This window comes from Neofelis nebulosa, chromosome 10, assembly GCF_028018385.1.
Source record: "Neofelis nebulosa isolate mNeoNeb1 chromosome 10, mNeoNeb1.pri, whole genome shotgun sequence".
Lineage (NCBI taxonomy): Eukaryota > Metazoa > Chordata > Mammalia > Carnivora > Felidae > Neofelis > Neofelis nebulosa.
In genome coordinates, this window is record NC_080791.1 from 89,172,515 (window position 1) to 89,190,305 (window position 17,791).

General features: G+C 47.4%; 1 protein-coding gene across 4 annotated transcripts in view; it reads right to left on the bottom strand.

Annotated features, from left to right (window-relative positions):
- Positions 1 to 17,791, bottom strand: part of SLC1A2 (solute carrier family 1 member 2) — a 142,235-nt gene that overhangs the window by 38,656 nt on the left and 85,788 nt on the right. For all 4 annotated transcript variants that reach the window (XM_058688636.1, XM_058688637.1, XM_058688634.1 and 1 more), the window contains exons 2-5: positions 13,167 to 13,306; positions 11,189 to 11,341; positions 8,517 to 8,767; positions 3,508 to 3,676 (exon numbers count right to left, since the gene is read on the bottom strand). In XM_058688636.1, coding sequence (XP_058544619.1) covers positions 3,508 to 3,676; positions 8,517 to 8,767; positions 11,189 to 11,341; positions 13,167 to 13,296 — 703 coding nt within the window. In that variant the 5' untranslated portion in view covers positions 13,297 to 13,306. The remainder of the gene's footprint in view (positions 1 to 3,507; positions 3,677 to 8,516; positions 8,768 to 11,188; positions 11,342 to 13,166; positions 13,307 to 17,791) is intronic.

Below are 17,791 nucleotides of genomic sequence, written 5' to 3' on the forward strand. Positions count from 1 at the left end.
TAAATCTAGCCCCACCCCAGCCTCTAGGGTCAATCCTAACCCCAGGCTGGAAGGACGTGAGGAGCTCTGTCCCCATCAAAGGCACTAGGTCCTGGACCAGCTTCAACACCCAGCCTTGAGTCTTATCTCTGTGTTGTCTTTGCCTCTTTCCCCACACCAGAGTATGTTGGCATATGTGCTAGGAAGCTGCCATATACTTTGGTTCCTCCAAGCTTGGCCTGGCTTTTCTCCTCCCAGAAGTTTCTCTTCCCCTACCGCTCCTTCCCATCCTTTTCCTCAGAGTTTCACCCCCTGCCTAGTCTCACCCAGGCCCACCCAGGGACTGGGCCACTTTATGGCTAACAGATATCCCCATGATTGTCTGGGGGCTGTCTGGATTTCTGATTACTAGCCACTCTGTGCCCCCTTCCCACTCGGACCCATTGTGGCCAATCCTGGGGCTCCAATTCTGACTACTGGCATGGACTACCAACCAATGTTGCTGTCCCCATAGCTGCAGGCCCTTGCTTGCCCATCTGACATTTCTTCTGAACGGTAGTATGGCCAATATTCTAGGCCCTCTCTTTCCTTCCTCTTCCCTATGACTGCCGTGTCCCAGTTTGGCAGGTCTAATTTACAACCCTCCCTATTATCTCGTTTCCTAATGTATCCAGTTATGCCTGGAGTCTTGAGTTACACTGGGTAAATTATATCATTATAATCTGATTCTCTTAGGGAAGAATTCTTTCTTTCTGAATCTCCGACTTCACCTTTTTCCTAGCCCCCCAGAGACACTCACCTCCCCACACTATGCACGTAACAACCCAGATTGTTCAACTATCCTTCACTGGACCCTCTCTCTCTTTAGCAAAAAGGACTCAGCACCTGCACTCAGGATTGTTAATCCCTGGTAACGAATATTTCCCCTTTTCAGTGCTTAGCTAGAAAGACTGGCAAGTGATTTACAAGTGAGTTATTGGCCATAAAGACAGAGGCTTTGTGAGAAGCAGTGACCAGGGGAGTGTGGTCTCACTCTGCAGTAACGTATGGAACCAAATTCAGACTATTCCCAAGCCTTCTCTCAAGCCCACGCAGAGGAGTCTGTTGGGTGTGCGGTGAGACATAATCTGTGAACATTCTGGCTGAGAAGACCTAGTATTACCCAGTTAATTCCATTTGGAGATTTTAAGAGAAACTCCTCAAGGTCTCAAAGTCACAAAATGCTGGCATAAAAGGGCTACCCTTGCAGAGCCAGCAGAAATTGAGCCACATCTATGACTATGAGAGAGAGACGTTGGAAGGAGCAAAATCTCCCAGGAGCTGACTTAATGGATGGGGTTAGAGTGGAGCTCAGAAGTGGTCTGGAGGTTTTGGCGGAGAGAAAGGAGTCCTTCAAGAAGTAGGAGGCCAGAGTCAGGGTTTTGTCTTCACTTACTGCAATGTTCAATCATTGGGACTTTCCAAAGCCAAAAAAAAAAAAAAAAAAAAAAAAAAAAAGCCACCTTCTCCACCCTCAGAAGACCAAGGGAAGAATCTTGTTTTAGCCATGACTTGTAAATGAGATGTTTCCCAACGGTCTAACTTCCCTTGGCTTTCCAGGACCTCACTCTGCACTCGGACACTCACGTCCAGCTTCCATGTCATTTCCCTCTGTCAACACAGCTTCACTGAACTCACTTACTGGAACTGGGGCTTTTCACTTGAACAAAGCCCTTTTAGACTTGGTCACTGGGGCTGAGAGAGTAGTGAGTTGTGTTGAAACTCCCTAGGGCAGCTCAAGGTCAACGTGACTTCCCAGAATCCACTGAGAATCTGGAAACGACCGTGTAAGTCTTCTGAATGATTCACCCCAAAGTTCGGCCTCATTACTCATGGCCTTAACCTCCTCCAGAGTATGTAGAAGACTGTGGGACCACTTTGACTATGGGGTTTGGGGGAACAGAGCAGGGCTGGGAAGGTCCTGAAAGGCTCACAGACATCTGGGCAGTGGAGGAGAAGGGCTTGATCAGGGGTGGAGGCTGAAGGTATTTGCAAGCTCTCCTCAGAGGAACTCACCCACTTTCTCCTCTCTCTTTCCTCCTGTCACCTCTCACTGATGGTCAACAACGTTTACTGATCTTCCATTGCCTGCCAACCTATTCAGTGTATCTCCTCTCACACTCTCATTTACTCAACCTGTTTCCTTCGAGAACAAACTGAGATGATCCCTCACTGAAGCCTCTGCTTTTCAGTGCCTTCTGAAAATCCTTCTCTCCTACATCTTTCTCTCAACCATTCTGGGTTAGTTACTCATAAAATTATCAAATTTAGAATAAACAAACAAAACAGACAACCAGGATATCCAGTCAAAATGTGAATTGCAGATAAACAATGAATATATTTTATTTTGGTATAAGTATGTCTCGTGCAGTATTTGGGACATACTCTACACTAACAAATCATTTGTTGTTCATCTGAAATTCACACTTAACTCGGCATCCAATACTTTACCTACAACCCTCCTAAGGAGACAAGGGTATTTGATCTCCTAGATGGCAAAGTGGAAGGACCACGGAGCTGATCCATTTCTAACCAGCTGTCCCTCAAACGCTTAGAAATCTTGCTTGCACAGATTAACGTACTTTTTCCACCCAGCTTCCCCATTTCTTCCAGCTTAGGGCCAAATGTCCCTCTTTCTTGTTTATGGGACACCACTCTAACAGTGGGTGGGGGTTATGGTGGGGAGTGGTCCCAGGGGGTGGGTAGGGAGTAAACCGAGCAAAGGGGAGTCACTCCCATGATGGGGAATCTTCATCCTCTGTGGGGGCGTTTTCTTATGGTGCCCCTCAGCTCTCCATTCACCTTGGATAATGACAGTAGCTCAGAAGACAGCACACACTATATACTACTGTGCTCCACATGCACAATCTCATTTAATGCTCGTAATGATCTGCAAGAGAAATGCAATCTCGTCCCGTTACAAATGAATCTCGAGAAGTGAAGCAACTTGGCCATGGTCAGGTCACCAGTGAGTGGTCCATAAGGGATCTGAACCCAGCCTGTCTACCTGCAGAGCCGAAGAACCAAGTAATGGCGTGCTATGAAGGCTCCAGGCTAGGGGAAAGGGCTCACTGGAATCCCAGAGAGTTAAACAAGATAATCTTTTGATAAGCTCCTCTGAGCACCAACACCAACACTTCACACTCCTGATAGCACTGTGTTGTTTTAAAGGCTGTGAAAGCTGGGGTGGGCTATCCCTGTGCCTAGTGCAGCACTAGAATGCAGGGCAGTTCAAAAAAAAAAATGCTGAAAAAAATGGAAGAATTGGATGCATAACTTCCTGCAATGGACAGTCAGAGAAAGTTACTTGCCAACATCACGTTAGTCCCCTCTCTCTTCCCATAACTGACCTCTAGCTGCCATGTCCCCTCGCGGTCCTGCTTGCCTCTCTCCCTCTTCCTTAATCTTTCAACGAGGGATGCCGAGGCGCTGAGATGCAGGAAAGGTTGGCCATCGTCTCCCCCCAGAGGTGAACACCACGATGCCTACCTAAGACATTCATGCCATCCTTGAACTCCAGGCCCTTCTTGATAACCACCTTCGCTTCCTCAGGCACCTCCGTCACGGTCTCGTTCAATAATGAGATGACAGCGTTGGTGGCATTGCCCTCCTCATCTGATGGAGGCGCCACCAGGACTTTCTTGGTCACCGTTTGAATCTAATGGAGTGGGAGGAGGAAGGGGGGAATATAAAGATAAGGCGTTTGACCACCAAAAGCCTAGGCACTTAGACGTTTTTAAAATCCCTAGGATGTTAAAAAATTAATTAAGAAATATCAAAACAAGGTTATGAAAGTTGGGCAATAGTTCAATGTTCGTGTTTAACGAAGTGATATTTTATTATACACATACAGTAGGAAACGATTGTCCTCATCACTTGATAATTATAGAACTGACAGCACTCATTTGTAATGTAGTGTGATCCAGTAATGGGACACAAGCTTCGAGTTGGGGGACAGTCCCATGATTGTAGCCCTTGATTGTAGCCTCTTTCAGTCCCATGATTGTAACCCTGCATCTCAGAGACAACATCCAGCATCAATCACCGAAGCTCTTCATAATTGTGAACCCCAGTTGGATGGCCCTTTTTGCCTCTTGGGAGGGGCCCTGGATCTGGCGAAGAGTCGGAAAGTGAGGGTCTTCGCAGGGAACAGGTCCACCTGTTTTGTTCCTTCCTGCCTGGGACCTGTCTGGCGGTCTTCACAGACGAAGCCTCATTCGGGCTCCTTCCAGAGTCATGGTCTGCTGGGCAGCTCCATCTGGGCACCAGATGCTGGGTACTCGCAGCTGCCAGCAGCTGCCATGACAGGATTGTTGGCTTATATTTCAGACCAAAAATGTAAGATGGGAAGACACCCACTCCTTCTGGGCAGTGATGCCAAGGTTTGCTCAATGTTTGCCAAGCATCTCTGTGCAAGTAGCCCCCTGAGAACCTCTCATGCTATTCCTCGACATCTGTGGCATCCATTCTAATTTTAAAGGTGCCAGGCACCCTGCATGCAGAGTGCTGTAAAACACACTTCCGAGCCCCAAGAAACAATACCTCCAAGGGCATTAAAATAGAACTCCTGCAGAATCCTAGAATGTCAGTGCTGGTACATAGTAGGCAACAGATGGCTAAACCCTGAATAGCTATGGGAGAGGAGGCAAGGAGAACTCAGATGACCTGTCAGATGGCACAGAGTTCTTGGCAGAGCTGGGACTTGAACTCCGAGGGTCACCACCGAGTTCTTCCACTCCCTGTGCTACCGAGACCCAATCCTAGGGCAGCTAGGCCTAACAGTGAACAGCGCCGGGCTGACCAGCTCTCCAAAGTGGGAGAGAAGCACGATGTGGCTCTGTTCTAGCCTGGCCACATGTGGTTGTGCAGCGAGGAAGGAAGCTCAGGCTGAGTGTGCAAGGGGAGGACAGGCAGCTCATGGGCTCCTGGGTCTGGGCAACGTTGGCAAGAAGAAAGAATGCAGGCATGATCAGAAGAGTCATGCTCCCAGGAAAAATGGGAGGGCCAGAAGCCAACATTCTCTGTCCTGAGAATGCTATAGAAGCCAAGTCTTGAGTTCAAAGGACTAACGGCCATGGTCGTAAACAAATGGTGGCTCTCAGGAACAGGTGGCAGCAGGTGTTGAATGTTTGACACACATTATCTCTTATGTCAACAGTAGCCCCTCAAGGCTCAGGGGGCTCGCTAACTGCAGGGCAGAAAGCTAGCTAGTTGCTGAAGCAGGATTCAAAATGAGTTACGTTTGACTCCCAAATCAGCTTCCAAACAGCACGGGTCAGTGGCTCAGGTTGAAGGCGAGGAGATAGGGATACTGGAACACAGGCCTGGTCTCTGCCTCAGTTCATGAGCCGAGCCTGTCTGGGTTGGACAACCCCATCTGGATGCCAACTCCAGTCTACCCGAGTCCAAGCCACCAGGGTCTGTCACCTTAAAACAGGTTGGTTCTGGACTGTGTCCCCCAACGCCCAAACATAAGTAAGTTCCATTGGGCGGGCACCCTGGCTGTCTCATTGCCTGTGGCATCTTGTGCACAGTGGAGAGCCAGCACCCAGGAAGTGCTCTCAAATATCAGATGGATGAGCAAACACACATCACTGGATTCCCCGCAAGAGAAGACCCATGCGGTCCCTGTGGCTAGCCTTGACTGAATGTGGTCAGACCGCACCTGACATCCCGCTGCTGTCCTGGAAAGCTCACGCTGGTTCAGCCCCAAGCAGCAAGCAGGAGGCCCCGCTGCTCTCTAAGACACAGGGCCTGCCACCTTGAGCAAGGCAGCCTCTGCTCCGGGGACAGTGTGCCTGCCTCTTTCCATCTCTGTGTCTAACTGTGGCAGTGAAGCCCTCCACACCCAAGGCAAGCTTTTTGTAGTCACTTCCAGCTGTATCCCGAGGACACAGAAAGCACTTGCCTGGCATCCCTTCCCTCTGGTAATGGGATGTCACCCTACAACGGTTCCCTTTCGCTGAACCCTCTTCAAGGGCCCCCTGGGCCCATGGATTGCTCCTAGTTTAAGCCCCCTTCTTCCGGGCTGCCTGAGATGTACATGCTCCCTTGCCCTGAGGTAAATAAAAGAGTCTACACATTTTTTCCTCTGATTGTCCCAACTCAAAGGCGCAGTGACCCTGGACTGAGCTGGGGGATGGTGGGGAGGGGGGGGTGCCAAGGGCTCATCCCCTCATATGAATATTGCCAGTGGAGGGGTGGGTCCAGGGCAGGGACGGGGCAGGGAATGGCTCGGCCCTCTATTCTAGCGTGCACAGTAGCCCTGCCGTGGGCAGCTTCATACGGAGATCGCCCACTGACCGGACAGGTCACCGAGTGAGCGTGGCTAACACCACTAAAGCTCACCCAAGATCACAGCAACGGCTCCTGGTGCCTGTCTGCCTCAGTCCTGCTTTGCTAAGACGAAGGGGTCGCCTCTCATGGAGCATGGTCACGACGGGGCCCAGGAAGGAGGCCCCGGTCCGTGCCTCCGTCGTGCCTCTTGTGCCACCCCTTCCCCCCGGTCCCAGAGTGCTTTCATCTAAGTAGGTTCCTTCTGCAGAGGGAGCGCCAGGAAGCACCCCTCCCTTCCCTTCCCACCCTACCTCCCCAGCTGAAATGGTTTCTTTCGTTTTTTTTATTATGTGCTAATGGAGGCTTTTTGATTTGTCCTTTGTGGTTGTTCTCGAATTTTATTTCATTTTTCCTTTTGATTGAAGTAGAGTGGACACACGATATATTTCGTTAGCTTCAGCTGTACCACACAGTGATCTGACAAGTCTACACATCATGCCTTGCTCACCCCAAGTGTAGTTACCGTCTGTCCCCTCACAACACCGTTACACTATCATTGGCTGCAGTCCCTGTGCTGTGCCTTTCACCCCCACGACTTCTTCCTTCTGTAACAGGAAGCCTATGCCTCCCCCTCTCCTTCACCCACTTTGCCCATCCCCCACTTCCTTCCCTCTGACGACCATCGGTTTATTCTCCATAAGTAGAAGAAGGCTGTTGCTGCTTTTTACATGTTTGTGTATTCATTTGTCTTGGCTTTTGTTGTTGTTGTCGGTTTTTTTTTTTTTTTTTTTAGTTTGTACATATAAGTGAAATCACGTGGTATCTGTCTTTCCCTGACTTCTTTCACTAAGCACCATGCCCTCCGGGTCCATCCGCGTTGTCACAAATGGCAAAAATCCCATTCTTTTTCACGGCTGAGTGCTATTCCATCGTGTATATGTATATACGCCACATCTTCTTTATCCATGAGATGGTTTCCTTTAACGTAGCCCTCTGCCCTAAGTGCCACCAACGCAGCACTGGAAATCAGAGAACACATCTTAACCCAGAGTAAGCGGGGCCCAGCCGTAGTTGACAATAGGATTTGGGGGACAGCTGGGAAAGCAAACTTTTCCTCTAGGCAGCCTGTCTCCAAAGTTCATTCTTCTGTGGTTCCCTGGAAATGGCTGGAGGAGATTCCCGGGTTCTGGTTGAACCTTGGTGCTAGCTCTCCCTCCATGGGCTAATGGGAACTGATGCGAATTCTCACCTAACCTGACCTTGGGGGCTAGACAACAGGCTGGGGAGCGAGGCCTCAGTCTCTCTCTCTCTCTCAGTGGTTCCACCGAGCAGAATCCTCCATTTTCTTAAATTAGAAGCTTTAAAAAACTCGATCTGCCCATACGCGGTCGGCAGGAGCATACATCACTACAAACCTTTGTAGAGCCGTTTTGCAACATCCAGCAAATTTGAAATCTAGAACTCCTGGGCAGGACATGAGCTCCCAAGAATTTATTTTTCAGAAATAACTACACAATCGTGAGGAGAGAGAGAGAGATGATGGTAAGGCACTGTTAAATAAAAGAGTACGGCACAGCACAGTATATACAATGCAGTTACCACTTGGGTTGAATTTTTTCTAAAGATTATGCACATAGGCAAAAAATATATATGGAAGGAAACAAAATTCCCAGCATGAGTAGTTCTAGGGAAGGGAAGTACATCTACACCGTTTAAACTTTTTACAGCCCTCATGTATTACTTCCACAATTTGAAAACACCCAATCCCCGGGCCTATACTACAGATTCTGACTCTGTAAGGCATGTGTCTTTTTTAAATGCATCACATGTGGTGTTGCTATCCTACCAACATAGAGACCCACTGGGCACTCTAGAGGGTTGAAGGCAAGGGTGATTTTCAAACGTGTGCCCTTGGACAGCCCACCCATGGAAACCAAAAAACAAGGGAAAAAGTAACGGGGTGGGGGAAAAAAGGAAGAAGGGGAATCCCAGAGCAAAGAGATGTGAAGTGAGCTGGAAAAAAAGGAAGGTTAATAAAATAAAGCAAAATACGACTTTAATTCCAAAATCCTGCTCCAAATCACCTCCTACAATCCCTAGACAGAGGTAATTAAATATAGGAAAATTGCTCCCCAGGGCTGGTTCACGGAAATACTCCCTAAGTTATTATCTTGATAACTGAAGGAGGCTAGAGAGGCAAGAACATCAGAACTCTGGGTTACCTGCTGAAAACAGGCTTGGACAAGGTTTTCAGGGAAGAGATTTCGGATGAGGTCCAGGAAGGCATCCAGGCTGGACACTTCATCATTTTTCTTCCCGGGTCCCAGCTGCTTCTTGAGTTTGGGGTTCCCTGGGTGGATGGCCAAGACCAAGATGACCCCCAGCACTGCGGCAATGACGGTTGTGGACATGTAATACACCATGGCTCTCGTGCCCAAGCGTCCACTGGCTTTAGCATCCAGGCCTGACAAACCTGGATTGAAATGATATGGGAAGGATTAATCCTACGATGCCCATCTCTGCATACCTAGAACGTGGCTTCATATTACTCAAATGCATGAATGGTTAATTAAACCTCCTCCTACTGAATGTTTGGTCCTACAAATCCTATAGTTTACAGTTCTTTTGTCTATTATTATTTTATTTAAAATTTTTTTTTAATGTTTATTTTATTTTTGAGACAGAGAGAGACAGAGCATGAACGGGGGAGGGTCAGAGAAAGAGGGAGACACAGAATCTGAAACAGGCTCCAGGCTCTGAACTGTCAGCACAGAGCCCGATGCGGGGCTCGAACTCACGGACCGTGAGATCATGACCTGAGCCGAAGTTGGACGCTTAACCGACTGAGCCACCCAGGTGCCCCATATTATTATTTTATTTTAGAGAGAGAGAGCGTGCGCATGCACACGAGAAGAGAAGAGGGGCAGGGGAAGAAAGAGAGAATCCTAAGCAGGCTCCATGCTCAGCACGGAGCCTGACACGGGGCTTGATCCCATGACCCTGGGATCATGACCCGAGCCAAATCAAGAGTCCAACGCTCAACGGACTGAGCCACGTAGGTGCCCCCTACAGTTTACCGTTCTGTTCTCCTGGGACATTTTTGAGATTCTAGAGAACCAGAGTTGAAGATTTCTGGTTCAGAGTTTATAAAATGATCAATGACTACTTTCTGTCAGTCTGCAATAGTGAGTTCAAGTTGAATGTATTCCATTTTTTAATTCTGAGAGCATGTCCTTCCCACCTATTTGGTATTAAGATATCCTTTCTTTATGAGGTGATGGTGCTAGAACGTTTTCTTTTAATGTCCTCACTTAAAAGACAAAAACAAAAACAAAACAAAAACAAAACAAAAAATCTGGCAGTCCTGGTGATTGATATCAAGCATCTAGCATAGCGATCTAGCACAGCCCTCCCTCCTCCAAGGCGAAGCATGACGGAGACCCACATTTTCCAACCCAGTGCAGGGATTAGAGAACACAAAGGTGGGTGCTCTGTCTACACTGTGGGAGGTTCTGTGATTGTTAGAGGAAATTCCAAGCAAGTCACAAAAACTCCTGCCTTCACTAGGTTTTTTCCCAGTTGTATGTTCAATTTTTCTACTTCCTGGTTTCAGTTTCTGCTTTTACTAGACAGAGAGATTGTAGCCCTTGCTGTGAGGGAGGAAGTCACTGGTGCAAAGTTTTCTGAATTAAGCTGACCTATCTACAAGCCACTTCTCCTTACAACCTAAAGTCGGATTCTGGCCAACAGACACTAAGTTTCCTTGCCAGGTTGACCAGTATATGGTCTGTTAAACAGGCATGGAGAATACTTTATCTGGTTTGAAAAGGCACCTTTAAGGTTAAAGCACAATTTCACTCAGTCTGGGGCTGATTGATGAGACCTTGCCTTCACTGGGCTCGCTGTTGACCCGAGATGAGACTATAGAACAACGTGGCTTAGCGTCTGAATCTCTTGATGTTTCGAGAGCTCCACTTCCTTCATAAGGTGGACAGCTTTCTCAAGGTCACCTAGATGGCACCAAGTATCAATCAAAGCCTAGCTTTCAGCCTTAAATCAGAGCCCAGTCTTTAAACTACATCAGTTTAATGGGGTGCCTGGCTGGCTCAGTCGGTTAAGCATCCAACTTTGACTCAGGTCGTGATCTCGCGGTTTGTGAGTTCAAGCCCCGTGTCAGGGCCTGTGCTGACAGCTTAGAGTGTGCAGCCTGCTTTGGATTCTGTGTCTCCCTCTCTCAGCCTCTTGCCTGCTCACACACACACACTCTCTCTCTCTCTCTCTCTCAAAAAGTAAATAAATATTTAAAAAATTAAAAAAAATAAACTACATCAATTTGTACCCTATTTGAGCAGTGTTATTTAGTAAAGAGAAAACTACCAGCATAAGCCCAGAGAGGTGAAAACATTCTTTGCAAAAAAGGACTTCTTTCAGCCCCAAAGAGTTGAACCTGATTTACACTTTAAGGGTAACTTTCTTCTTAAAAACTTGAAGGGTTTCACATCTAGTATTTAATTTATTTTTAATACCCACTTCCTTCTACACCCAGTTAAATAGTAAAGAGAAAATGTCCTTTTCTATTTATTACTTTTATTAGAATCTGCGCGAAATATAATTTGGCAAATGAGAAAAGTATACATTCAAAATTGAAATCACTATAGTTATTAACCCTTGCAACATGTGGCAGTTTCCTTTTCATCTTTTATTGCTAGACAGAAGGGCTGACCAACAGATGAGAAAGTCGTTTTGGGTTGATAGTCCCCATTTCAGGGACAGGAAAACCAAGGCTCTGAAATAAAATGACACAGACAGTCACATTCATTCATTCATTCAATCAAATTGAGATTCGATGGTCACTCCACAAACCGGATGGGAGTACGATCCCCAGTGGCCTTACCTGTGATTAAGCTGGAGATGATGAGAGGCAGAATAAGCATTTTTAGCATCCTCATGAGTATATCCCCTGGGAAGGCTATTAACATAACCACGTCAGGGTGGAGAGGAGAGGCCAAGCGGAGAAGCCCTCCACATACTGCCCCCAGGATGACACCTATAAGGGAGAGGGGGAGATATCTGAATTTATTTTGGGCCCAATAAAGTGACTAACTCTAGGGATTCTGCAACGTTGACCTTTTTCCTACTTCTCCATTATCGGATAATGAATAGCACATAATGAAAATACCATTAGATCGTAAAGTCGACTTTGACGACTAGTGAGAGAATACTGTGTACCTCCAACTATTCTAAACGGCAGTACTGACAGGGTCAAGGAGAGCCCTCTCAAGGCTTTGTGAGAAGGAGGATAAGGTAACTTGACTAACTTCTTTGAAGATACTGTCCCCTGGTAGAGTCAGAAATATAGTCAGAAATAATCCATAGTGCCAGATACTGCTTCCCAGGCCCTCCAAGCCTAGGCCTGGCCATTGGTATGGTGTTTAACATATTCCTTCCCTTTCTGACTGGATACCAGATAAAAGGAACATTTGATTTACCAAGCCAGTGCGAGTTTTCTTTTTCCTTCTATTTTCTTTGGCTCCCAACAATTTCCCCATGGCTCATTCTCAAGAAGTTTTGTCCTTGACTTCTATGTTCTCTTACATAATCTTTAGACTTGCTGATTTTATGGCAGATTGCGGGGAGGGGGGGGTCTCTAAAAGTGTATAATTTGGGAAGAAACAATTTAGGCAGAGTTGCTGGCAGGAGCCTTTCACTTTGCATACTTGGGGATTCCACGAGACAAACTTTGGATCTCTGCAGACAGGAGGCCGACATAAAAGATCCTTGTAGAAACCACAAATCAGGTCATAGCACCACTGGCTAGGAGGGAGGGAGGAAGTTCCTACATCCGTGGGCTATGATGTTAACTCCAGGGATGGGAGGGGAGTGATGTGTCCAAAAGCCTGATGGTTTTTACTTTTACAGGTAAAAAATATACTTCTTTAGAATCTACGATGAGTAAAATTTCTTCATGTGGAAGGTAACCTTTGGAAACCCTACCACACCTCTGTCTTCTTTCATTAAGTAAACTGAGCTGTGGCAAGCCCCCAGTCCAGACCCTGGTCCACTGACATCCAAGATGACTGACTCGAAGGAGAAGTCATGGAATGGAGTGGGGAAAGGGCAAGGCACGATGAGTTGTTCATTGCTTCTGTATGCAGCCTAAGTGAGAGCTGAAGAACAAGGAGGGATCGAGAGAGGAAATGATGTGGTTGTCACTACAAAATACTGCAATCTCCCCATTTTCAATAAACCCTGGTCGAAAACCCAAGACCAAGGTGTGTCAACAGTCACACAAAAGGACAACCACAGCCTGGGCGAGGTCTGAAGCAGAGGAATCAGACTCTTGCGAAGGAGCCAGACCAGATCCAGGCTTCTGGACAAACCTCTTCTACCCTGACCTCATTAGCTAATGTGCTAATTTAATCTAAGTTAATGAGGGTGTTCATAGGTGAGACGTTGGGAGCCCTCTTCCTGGGGTTTTCAGCAACTGCTGCCTTTATTGCCATGCAGGTATTTCTCTAAGTGTGGTATGCTGACCATCTGTCTTGGAACCACCTAGAAGATTTGTTAAGATGGAGATTCGAAGGCCTCACTGCAGATGGGCCAAAGTCTCCGCGTGTAGGGCCGGGGAATCCGTGTGTTCACACACTCACAAGAGGTGGTGAGGACCACTAGAATCCCAAAGGAGAAAACAGATAGCCAGGGCAGGTGGATGGGAGACTGCATCGTCAAGGCAGCCGTGCCTGGGCAAAGGAGGCCTTAGGCTCCTTTACAGGGGGAGGGGCTTCCTTTACAGGGGGAAGGCGGCCGTGGGAACCAGCTTCCGCACAGAGCCCGGAGACAGCCAGAGAAGACAGGCAGGCCCTGTCACTTACCAAACACGGTCAGTGTGAGCAGGAGATTCTTCCCCAGCTTGTCACACAGGCGCAGGCCCAGAGGCCGGTGCTTCGGCTCCTCCGAGCTGAGATGGCTGTCGTGCATCCGTACTTCCACCTGCTTGGGCATGTTGTTGGCACTGCAAGAAGAGCAAAGGTAGTGGTGAGGGCCTGCTGGGTGCCCCCCTTGTGCAGTCTGCGGGGCTCAGGTAATAGCAGGTCAAACAGGCCTCCCGCCAGGCACGGTGGGGTATCTAGAACCACTGGCAGGAAAATAAAAACCAGAGCAACTCAGGGGACTCTGAACTGCAGTTACCTGTAAGCAGGACGCCAGGACACATGGAACATCTACACGCCAGGCACTTTTATCCCTGCCATCTTGGATCATCATGGTAAAGAAAAGGCATACCACAAGGCAGGGTGAGGTTCTTCCAAGAGTTGCCCACCATGGCAACTCTGAGAGGCAAGTATTTCAGCCCCGTTTTCCAGAGAGTAACTTGCTCAGGGTCACAAGGCTAAAAGAAATGGAGATACAGGGGCGCCTGGGTGGCTCAGTCCATTAAGCGTCTGACTTTGGCTCAGGTCATGATCTCACAGCTCGTGGGTTCTAGCCCTGCGTCGGGCTCTGTGCTGACAGCTCAGAGCCTGCAGCCTGTTTGGGATTCTGTGTCTCCCTCTCTCCCTGCCCCTCCCCGACTCGTGCTCTGTCTCTCTCTCTCTCTCTCTCAAAAATAAACATTATAACATTTAAAAAAAAAAAATAAAAGAAATGGAGATATCAACCCAGCTATATCTGCCTCCAAAACCTGAGCTCTTTCATTCTTGTATCAATAGCCCAAAGTGACCTTTGGATTATCTCAGGTCAGAAGAGTCATGACCTAAGTCACGCTAAATTCAAACGCCTCTGAGCTCAAGCCTTCCCAATCCTGGTCATGGAAAAGTCATAAATGTGGGTGGTCCAAGTTTTGCCTCTCTTTTGGAAAGCATGGTCTATCTAGTTTTTTAAAAATTCAATCAACTGTGGTTTTTAAAAGGTCATCTGCATTATCAGGGCTTTGCTAAGCTGCCCAAGAGTCATGCTACTCAGCGTCAAAGAAGTGTGGCTTTAAGAAGCACGTGATCCCCTTCAGCCCTCAGTGCAGCCCAGCCCTTTCCCAGATAAGCCCCATGCTGTGATGAGAGTCTTACAGGGGTGGTTGCGGGTAATGAGTACACTGCCTCTTTTTCCAGCTTGGTCATTGGCAGGCCAGTAAGATTTCAAATTTAGCCTTGGAGATTCACATCGGGAGGCCAATTTTTTTTTACTTTGCCAACTTAAGACCCTTTTGTTAGTTGCCATTTACAATCACCATCGTGTGATTCAAAAAATCCTTTAAGTCTTCAACACCGAGAAAGACAGGTCACGGTCTCTGAATAAATGGCAATGCCTTCGAAGATGGGAGGGAGCTAGCCTTACCCAGATATTGTCTCCAGAGATTGGGAAAGCCTTCCTTTGGAACCAGTAGCAATCGGAGGACCAGGGGTTTGAAATCACTGGTTATAATGGAAATCGTGTGGGTTTTGGAGACAGGGAACCTGGGATTTAAATCATGCCTCCATCACTTGCTAACTGTGTGGTGTGTAGAAAGAAGGCCTTGGGGCGCCTGGGTGGCTCAGTCGGTTAAGCGTCCGACTTCGGCTCAGGTCATGATCTCACGGTCCATGAGTTCGAGCCCTGCCTTGGGCTCTGTGCTGACAGCTCAGAGCCTGGAGCCTCTTCAGATTCTGTGTCTTTCTCTCTCTCTCTGCCCCTCCCCCACTCACACTCTGTTTCTCTCTCTCTCTCAAAAATAAATAAACATTAAAAAAAAAAAAAAAAAAGAAAGAAGGCCTCGATGCCTACCTTGTGGACATTAAACATGGTAAGATAGGTTAGGGGCCTCGCATGACACCTGGCATGGGTTGTGACTTTCTCCAGGCAGCACAGAAACATACGGTATTCATCAAGTTCATTACAAGGGTGACGTTTGCTCCACCATTCCAACAAGACACCAAGCTTAGCTTCCAGAGTCTCAGATTTAAGACCAGGGACCCAAATACAACTACGTACTCTTTCCTAACAGGCTCCTTCATATACTCGCTACCAAAATGTTTTGAAATTAGGAATGATGTCTCATGATCTGGTTAGAATACCCAAATGAAAATATTAGTCAAAATATCAGCATCTCGGTCTCCCCTTCGTGGCCTAATTATCTACTCATCTAGTTAGTTTTGGGGCAGCCTCTGACTAGCTGTCATGTGTGTGCTAATGATCACTCAGACTGTCTGAAAAGAAAGTAGGGCATGACTGCTCGCAGCAAGCACATGAGGGCCAATCTGGTCAGCAAGCAAGAAACACCACTTCCTCTAATCTCCACAGAAAACAGACAGAAAGGCTCTTTTTACAACACAGCAGGGGAAAATGATCAAAACGGTCTTTTTTAACATGGGTAGACCATATGTTTCCATTGGGATCTTTTGATAGTTTTAAGCATTTCTCTAGCCAGTAATCTAAAGCTCCAAACCAGGAAGCGGCCAACAAAGAACGGAGGCTGTGTGTGTTCTGAAATGGCGAGTGCATCCGTCAGCCACCCTTTGGCATCACTCTAGGTCCCCTTGAGATTGTAAACCCCTCTGCCTCCTGCTTCGTTTGAATCCCTTTTGCCACTGAAGTTAGACTCAGGCGCACAATTGGTATTTAAGTGAGACTAGCAAGCATTTCAACCAAATGCTCTGGCAAGATCCAAAGGATATAATGAAAGTGTTAGGCACCAAAACAGCCACGTCAAAGTGAAGACACGCCAGTGTTAGGTAAACGCACGCACGCAGTCCAGCAGTGTGGCTGAGTGTCTGATGCGCACAATGCTTAGTTGTACGCACCTGCTGTATGTTTAATGGTTTGTTTCTCAGGCCATGCCAAAATGTCCCCGAAACCCTGAATCAAAACAGCCACATCAAAGTGGCAGCATCAAAATGCCACGAACCCACATGTATTTATTGAGAGGATCCCTGTGACTTCCTCAGCTTCCTTGAAATTAACCAAATGCTCATAGGCTCAGAGGAGGTTCTGACATCGGCTCGTAGAGAATGATTTGCGACGTACATCAGGAACCCAGCTTGCATCTAGGAACACAAAGTCCCCTAAGAACTCTTGGTAACAATTCTATACCAGCCTACATGATTACCACATCACCGGAACACAGGAGAGCCTGAAGTGGAGAATATTATAGAACACAGCATCACATCATACTGTACAACAGCGCAGAGCTGTTTGTAAGACTTATACATACATGGCATATGAATGCTGGTTACTGAATGCACATAATAACAGTGGCAGTAACAAGGATACCTGGTATTTACCAAGTATTCTATATGTCAAATGCTATCCTCAGGAGAGAGTAAGGTGTAATCCCTGCTCTTAAAGAGCTTGTCAAGGGAATCTGCTTTACATGTGGGCCGTGGTCAAGCTCTGCAGAGGGTAGCTGGGGAAATGGGAAAAATGGTACCCAACATAGCTTTGGGGAAGAACAGTGTTCAACAACAGCTCCCAGGAGGGCTGACACCAGAGTTGTATCTTAAAGAATGGATCTAATTCAAACATCTATATCCGTCACCAGTCCGTGAACCCTGGGAGAGCAGGGCTGGATCTTTCACACCTGGTACCAAGGGCTTGATGACTATTTGCTCGAAGAAATTATAAATGGGAAAGCAACTACAAAGGGCAGGCACCTTCCTTTCTCCTGGGAATGAGGCCCTTTTACGGACAGAGTGGCAGCATATCGCTTCTGCAAGCCTCTTTCCGGTCTTGCGTTTATTCCACAGATTTCTACTGGACACATATGACAGGTCCCATGCTGTTCTGGATGCTAAAGATACCACAATAAACGAAGCAAGCAGAACCCTTGCTCTCATGCAGTGAACATTTTAGTGGAACAACAAATAAATGGACAAACATATTTCACGTGGAAATACGCGCTGGGAGGAAAATGACACGTGGAGAGGAGGCGTGCTATATTTTGCATCAGGTGGCTGGGGAAGGCTTCTGTGATGAGGGGGCCTTAAAAGCAAAACCTGCAGGGAATGAGGGCTCTCTTACATGAATCAGGCAATTTATCCAGAGCTTAGGAAATAAACGGAATGTACACCGTTTAGAAACCTGTATTTCCACACTGGAGCCCGAAGCTCCCACCAGATGCAATTCCGGGTGTCCACATGCTGGTTTCTTAGCACAGGCACTGATTCAAATGAATGTTGAACCAGTAACGCCGCGCTCTATTACCATCATGCATATGAAGGGAGTTTCGGCTGTCCCAGCTCCCAGCAAGAGGAATGATACCAGGGAGAGGTGAGCTGGACACCAAAGGAAGGCTAAGGTCACAACAGCCTGCACATTTGCTTCCCTGGCAATGAACAGAAAGGGCAAGACCTGATATGGGCAAGCTCACCGGAGAAACACAGTAAGTTAATTCGAGTGTGTGCACTTACCCCCTTATCATTCCTCCCTTCCTACAACCTGTGCCTGTGTACACAGAAAAGCAATGAGGAGTTTAGAAGCTCAGGTGTGGCTTGGTGAGATCAAGTCCATCCAGCCTGATGCTGTCCAACCC